The sequence below is a fragment of the Alligator sinensis genome, unplaced genomic scaffold, assembly GCF_000455745.1.
Source record: "Alligator sinensis unplaced genomic scaffold, ASM45574v1 scaffold255_1, whole genome shotgun sequence".
Classification (NCBI taxonomy): domain Eukaryota; kingdom Metazoa; phylum Chordata; order Crocodylia; family Alligatoridae; genus Alligator; species Alligator sinensis.
The window spans coordinates 1466980-1474423 of NW_005842270.1; the positions used below are offsets into that span (position 1 = coordinate 1466980).

At 61.0% G+C, this 7444-nt stretch overlaps 1 protein-coding gene across 1 annotated transcript in view; it reads right to left on the reverse strand.

Annotated features, from left to right (window-relative positions):
• The window catches only part of ZNF469 (zinc finger protein 469), a 14642-nt gene extending 7510 nt beyond the window's left edge, over positions 1–7132 (reverse strand). The window contains 1 exon segment of the mRNA XM_025209193.1: positions 1–7132. This exon segment is cut by the window's left edge and continues 24 nt beyond it. Coding sequence (XP_025064978.1) covers positions 1–6966 — 6966 coding nt within the window. The 5' untranslated portion in view covers positions 6967–7132.
• Positions 7133–7444: the final 312 nt, after the last annotated feature.

The following is a 7444-nucleotide window of genomic DNA, read 5'->3' on the forward strand; positions in this document are numbered from 1 at the left end:
ATCTTCGGAAGGGTTTAACGGGCTGGCAGGAGCCAAAGACACGTGGCTGAGGGGCTGTGGCTCCTGTCCCACCTTGCTGGTGGATGAGACGTGATTGCTCGCCAACCCTCTCCCGCTGTGCTTTGACACCTGCACCTCTTGACCGGCCCCGTCGCACCAAGGACCGCGGTCGGCTTCGCCAACGTTTAGCGTCTCTGGCAATGCTGTTTCTTTCTCAAATGAACTATGGCTTAAATAGGATTGCCTGTGTTTTTTAAATGCCAAGGTTGCTTTGTTTTTATCTTGCTCCTGCTCCTTCACAATCTGATCCGATTTCTGTCCCTGCCCTGGCAATGGGGTTCGCGCTGAGTAGCCGAGTGGGGAGAGGTTATTATGCTCTTGGGAAACACCATCTGGGCGGGTATTAATGTCACCCGGCTCTGAACATTCATTTGCTAAGTGCTGCAGCTCCGTTACATTATTGTGCAGCTCGTTGTTCATGAACGCGGATTGCTTTAGAGCGTAGGAGGCTGCTTCAGGGAACGGGTCCAGCTGTTCACCCGTCCCGGAAAAATGCCTGTTCTCTTCTGAGCTGGCAGCTATGCTGATTGCTTCTCCCAGGGGGACCGTCCCGTCCACACGCACGTGACAGTATGTCACATCCTCGCTCTCCGTGCCGCTGACGCTCTCCTCCTTCTGCTCAGCTTGGAGGCCGGTGCCGGGGGGTTGGTGGCTGGCAGAGAGCAGCATTGGGAAGCACGGCATCATCAACTCCTCTTCGTTGTTCTTGACTGTCCGGGCAACAAACAGCTGGAGCTGCTGTAAGGGGTTGGCTGCTGTCTCTTGGGTGCCAGCCTTCTCCGTGCCATGTTCAGCTTCTTTGGGCAAACTCAGGATATCAAACAACAGTGCCTTGCGGTCGCTACCCTTGTCGCACGGCACCGGGGAGGGGTAGGCTGCCGGGTCCTTACTTTCTTCAGTCTCTTCCAACAGTGCCGACCCACTCTCATCTCCGCTGAAATGCATGGCGCTTTTCAGCCCTTCAGGCGATGCTGACTTACTCAAGGGGCTTTCTTTGGAGTCCGTGACATTTTGGGGACGGGAGGGAAAGGCTGGGACCCGCTCTTCTTGGAACCCAAACTCCAATTTCAGGTTGGCAGCATGGCTGCCAAACGTTTCCAGCCCGGGAGGGTCATCAAAGCTTTCCTCCATTTTCCCCGGGACAGGAAAGCCCTCAGGACCACGCGAGCTTGGCAGCGATGGCAACGTATCTTGCTTGCTCAGATCGGCTGCCTTTAGTGTTTTAGGGCACAAGGGATCACTAATCGCAGGGCTTTTGATCACCCGCTCTGCGTAAATTGGAGTCTCTATTTTAGTGGGCACGCAGGAGTCGGGGACTGCACTCGCCATCTCTCGGGAGTCCTTTTCCTTGGGAGTTTCAGCTTCCTGGAACCGATCGCAGGCCTCTTTGGGGCAGAAACGGTCTACGGGGATGGGGTCGTCAGGAGCCGGTGCGCACATGCTCGAGTCCAGAGAGCTAAACTCAACCGGGCAAGACCAAGCATCCCGATGGCTCTCATAGTTGGCATCTCTGTCTGGAGCGGCAGGTTTCACGGTCCCTAGACTCTCGCTGCCGCAGACTTTCGGGGCAAGGAGGCCTGCGCTCCCAAGACCGTCTGCCAAGAACAGCCGCTTTTCATTGCTTATCTCCTGATCCACGGGCAAAGGGGAAAACTGGCCCGAGGCTGCTCTCAGCTGCGTCCCGATGTGTTGCTCCGCTTTCTGATGCGCGGCAGATGCCTCTTTATGCAGCTTGCTGGTTTGCAGCTGGTTTTCCAGTTCTGTAACCAGCCGCTTGATCTCCAGCTCATCCTCCGACGCGTTGCTCATAAACGGGACGTTGTAATCAGTGACGCGCTCCGGCAAAGGCAAAGACATCTGAGCGCCGGCGACGGTCCCCTCGTCAGGAAATTTCTTAGCTAACGGCTTCTCCACCGAGAGACCGTGAAACGGAGGGATGTCTTCTGCCAAAATTGGGGGCACGTCCCCCATCAGAGCCCACTCCTTCTCTTGCAGAAACGGAGGGTATTGCTGCTCGAACGGCATCGTTTTGCTGGGCGGGTTGCCGGCGCAGGCAAACATCACATAACCGTCCTTGCTTGCAGACACGCTGCTGTACAACGGACCGTCAAATTCGGCGACGGGAAGCTCTTCAAAAATCGAAGAGGAATCAAAGCTCAGCGGGGAGGAGACTTTGGCCTGCTGATTTTCCGTTGCGTACGCAGAGAGATCGGCCTCTTTCTGCTCAAACGAGCCGGCACTCATGTCAGCCTGGCATAAGTACATCTCATCCATGTGCGAAGACCCCAGCGGCGGTGGCTTTGAGAAGAGGTTGGCATCATAGTGATCAGACAGGTCTTTGTGGTCGTAAAAGGCTTCCTCGGCGTTCACATAGGTACCGGGCTCTTTGACCGCAAGCATCATCCCGGCGCCGTCTCTGTCGTAACAGCCGTAATCTTTGCGGTCGTCGCAAAGTCCGTGCTCCTTTAAGTACTTGATGCCTGTTTCGGAGTAGCTCGCATTGCCGGGACTGGCCTCGTGGCTGAGGTGGGGTGGAGCGATTAACTCTTCTGAGTGATACTGGAGGGCGTCCTCGTTATACGGAGCAAACGGGCCCCTCCGGCTGACCGCTGCCAAGTCCGATGGCTCCGGCGTCTCTGGCACCGTTCGTGCCGTCTCCTCGGCGTGGCTGGCTGCCTCTCTGGCTTCGTCCTTCCTGTAAGCATCCTTGCTGTGAGCTTGCTTCTCTTCGCCCTCCGCGGGAGACACGGTCGACTCGTGACTCTCATTCGCCCTGCAGCCCATCGGCAGAGACTTGGCGGAGCCGAACTTTCTGGCTCCTCTGGAAAAGCCGCCCTTGCTTTTGTGGCTCTTCTTGGGGGTCTTCGTGTCGGAGGGGCTTGGCGGGGCCTGCGGGAGCGGTGCCGCGTGCTTGCCGCTCTCCGAGCGCCGCCGGCTCTGCACGCCGTCCTTCTCGGCGTCCGAATCCGCCCGCTCCGTGCCGGGGGGGCTGGCGCTGGTCTCGCTCGACAGGCTCGTGCTGCGGCGGCTGCCCGTGGAGGAGCGGCTGCTTCTCCGGTGCGCTCTGGCCATACAGTCGTCCTTCTTCCCGGCCTCGCTGCCTGGGACCCTCCTCTGCTCCTGGCTCTCTCGCTTCTGGCTGTAGAGCCAGGCCGGCTCCTTCTCCTTGGCCCTTTCGCCTCTCCCCGAGCGCCTCCGGCTAAAGCTGTATTTGGGTCTCCCGTTAAAACCCGAGCCCAGCTTCCTCCTGCCGTGCAGCGCGGCGTACTCTGCGCCATCGTCCTCCGAGTCTGAAATGTAGTCGTACTCCCCGAACTGCCCGTCCTGGGCGGCCGGCAGCAGCCTCTCGGTGACCAAGGAGAACTGCATGGTCTTGTTGCTCTTCACGTGCAGCTTGTGCAGCTTGTTCTTCTGCTGCACGATCTTATGGATGAGCTCCTTGCTCCAAGTCCCGCTCCTGAGCTTCCGCTTTTTCCCATCCTTCATGGAGAAGCGCGCCGGCTTCGCGCTCTTGCCGGCGGTGGCCGGGCTGGGTGCGCTAGGCCGCGCGTCGCTCTTCGCATAGGGGTCCTGGCTGGCGTTTCTGCACTGTTTCTTCTCCGCACCGGGTTTGGGGACAGTAACGGGGGCGGCAGGCTCGGTGCTGCCCTTCCTCCCCGCCCTCAGCTTGACGCTCTTGTCGGGCTCCGCTTTATCCGCCGGGACCCGATCGGCACCCCGGCTCCGATCCAGCTGCTTCGTGTCGCGCTTCTCCAGCTTCTGGGCCCCACGGTTGGCAAACCTCCCCGCCGGCCTCCCCTTATGAACGTGCTGCTTCCCCGACGTCCTGCTCTGGGTTGCCTCTTCGCTGGGACGATCCTCTTCATAGTAATAGGTGGCTTTCGGCTTCTCCTCCATGCCCAGGTGTTTCTGCTTGCTCTCTGGGTTGTCCTTCAGCTTGTAGGGCGCCTCGTTGCTCGCAGCCTTCGCCGACGTGAGTTCCTCGTCCACGAAGACATCCATGAAGCTGCTGTCGATCTCCGGGTTGTCGGACTGGTACCCCAGGCCGTTCAGCGCCTCCGTGATCAGACTGTCCAGCTTGGCGTCGTCGATCTCCAAGTCGGAAGCGGTCAGCGGCGGGGCGGTGGCGGCCAGGCCGTGGAAGAGGTTGGCTTTCAGCGGATCGTCCTTCGTCTCCCCGTCCAACAGGAAATCCACATTCTTGTTCAAAGTCAGCAGGGGCGGGTGGGAGTCGGGGGCTAGCGGCAGCCCCAGCCCGGGTTGGGGGTGCTTCGCGGGGTCCGAGAGGAGCGGCTTCCTGCCCTCGGCGCCCCGGGTGCCGTCCTTCATCTCCGCCTGGAAAACGGCGTGGGAGCCGCAGAACTGCCGGTGCTCCAGGAAGGAGGAGAGGTTGCTGTAGTTTTGGTCGCACTGCTTGCAGGTCAGCAGCACGTCCAGCTGGTCCAGGCTGGCGCTGCTCAGCGAGTTGGCCAGCAGGTGATGGGACAAGTACGGCGGAGGCGGCGGCTCCCCCTCCAAGCCGTCCAGGCTCGCTTTGTGGTACGCAGCCTCGGGGAGGCATTTGAGCAAGGGCTCGTCCTTGGAGGCGTCCGCAGGGAAGTGGAAGGACTTGACGGCCTCGGGGGGCTGGTAGTGGAGGGAAGGCACATCCGAGGGGTGGAAGGCTTTCGCGCCGTCCTTAGGGTGGCACGGGTGGGGGTAGAAGGGAGACGGAGTCAGCGCGGAGGGCATCTGGCTGTCTTCGAAGCTGGGGTTGCCGGGGCTGGCGGACATGGGCGAGAGGGAAGAGCACGTGCTGCCGCCCGTGGGGTTGGGCACGGGCGACGGGAGCGGGGACTCGCAGGGGGAAGCCGCCACCAAGGCGGGGGGCGGCAGCACCAAGGCGAGGTTGGGAGGGTTTCTGGCAGGCGCGGGGGGGGCCGCTTGCTTCAGGCCGTAGAAGAGCGCCTTGCTCCTCGCATCGCACCCGGGGGACCCGGCCTCCTTTCCGCCTTCGAAGGAGAAAGCGTTCGTGGGCTGCCGGCCGGGGTCGTTCCTCTGAGCCACCGGGCCGTCTCCGGACAGCAGCTTTTTGCTGTGGTACCCCGGGACGCTGGTCAAGGGGGGGCCTTTCTGGATTTTGCCACCCCCTTGCCACTCCGAGGTGCCCAGCGGGAATGGGAACTTCTGGCTGGTGATCTGCCTCGAGAGCTCGATGCGGTTCTGGCTGGGCATGGCGGAGGGCAGTGGGATTTGTTGCCAAGGCATCCTGGAGCTTTTTTGCACGTGCTGCCTTTGCTCCGGTCCGGACTGGCACTCGAATGAGAACTGGTTTCCAACGGGGTTCGAATAAGGTGCTGAACTGGGGTCCAGGGGAGGGAAGGCCTTGCTGGCTCCGTCCCAGGCCTGCAGCAGCCTGGGGTGGGGCTGAGCAGTAGTGGGGATGCTTTTCTCGAAAGGCACCGACGCTGTGCTGACGCTGCTGGCCGCGGAGCTGCAATAAACTTTGTTCTGAAAGTGCACTTGGGAGACAGAGTTTTGTGGCATGTTCCTTCTAAGAGAGCTCCCCGGCGCCAGCATCCTCGGACTGGGGACATCGTCTTTCAACGTGCATTGCCTCTTACTGACCGGCTTTGGCATAGTAGGAGTGTGTAAACTAGACGGAAAAACAGCTTGGTTTTCTTGGAAAGTGCTTGGGTTTTGGTCGATAGCACCAGACGAAGAGATAGCACCATTAAGGTTAGTGGAGTGCTCATTCCTCCCCTTGTAGCAAGGCAGAGGGGACTGGTGATGGACCCCCGGCGCCTGCGACGGCAGGAACTGAGCGGGCTGAGAAGGCAGGCCGTACGCCCTGCCCTCCGGGACGACGTTATCGTAGGAGCCGTTGCTCAGAGCCTCGTCTTGCCAGTCTCTGGAAGAGGAATGGAAGCTGAAAGCACCATGAGTCACCTGGTTTGCCGCCAGGGAAACATCCATATAATCTTGGCTGCTAGCATCGTTATGATAGGACTCCTTCACCGCGTCCTGCAACGGCTGGCACGGATAGGGGAAAGGCAAGGACCCCGGGCTGTGCGCGCCGGACTTGCCGCTCTCGGGAAAAGCGCCGGCTTTCGGGGCAGAGAGGCCGTAGGTAGCGCCTGGAAAGCTCTTTTCGGGCGATGGCCAAGAATTAACCCCGTTGGCCTGGAAGTCTAAATAATGTAACTGCCCGCCGGCGCCGGGGCTTTTGTGGGGAACCCCCACGGGCGACTGTCCCTTGGCGGCGTGGTTCTGGCGTGCGGTGGTTGTCGCCTGTGAGGTATAGTTGGTGGAGGTGAGGCTGGAGGAGACCTCGGGGAAGCATCGGTTGAAGCCGAGGTCCTCCTGCTGCAGCTCGGCCTCCCTCTCCGGGATGCTGGGCACGTGGAAGCGGTAGCTTCCCGAGATGGGCCCTCGGGGGACTTCGAGCTTCTTGGGCGGGGTGACCTTCTGCTGCGGGTAGGCGATGCCGATGGTGGGGTTGGGCCGGGCATTGGCAATGCTGAGCCGGTAGAGCTGGTGGTGGCCGCGCTCCCCTTTCCCAGACCGCCGGCCCTTCTCCCGCGCTCGGCTTTTCCCCGGAGGAGACTGCGGGCTCCCCTTGACGCTGCTCCAGGCGCCATCGCCGGCGAACGCGGGCCTGTTGTGGAGGGACTTGAAGTCGATCTTGCCCGCCTGCTGCGGCCGGATCACGGCTTCCCGCTGGCTGTGGGGCTCCTTGTCCTTGGCGCTGGGGAAGTGGGGCGCGCTCTCGGCCCCGCTGTGCAAACATAGCTCCGAGCTGTCCGGCAAGCTGCCATTGTACTCCCGCGCCTCCTTCTCGCCGTAGCGCTCGAAGACAAAGTCTTTGTCTTTGGAGCTGGACTCGGTGTCGGGGATGGCGTACACATGCTGGGTCTCCCCTGTCATGATACCGAGGGGCAGGGCTAGAAAGCGCTGGCTTCCCTTCGCTCCACGGGGTTAGATGCTGCCTTCACGGGCATGGTCCCCTGTTCGCCGGCGGTTAGGAGGAGGCTGGATTAAAAGGGCAGCAGCACCCTGCTCCCACATCCATCCTGGTTGCTGGACAGACTTGGCGTGGGGACACCGGCTGGGGGTAGCCTCATCGTTCAGGATGGGACCTATAACAAAGAGAAAGCAGGGTGAGACCAAGGAGGATGGAAACGAGGGCTTGCCTAATGCCACGGAGCCGAAGGAAGTGTGGGGAAAGGGGCCGGCTCCGTGCAAAGCATTGCTACCTGGATTCATCAGCATTTAACCAGGGTCAAGGGTGATGCAGCGGCCACTGGCCCCGTGTAGAGAAGGTATCACACATCACCCTGGGGCAGTTCTGCACAGCTCGTGATAGGGGAGAAAGGGGCTTGGGTCTCCTGGGGGCAGGGGGCTG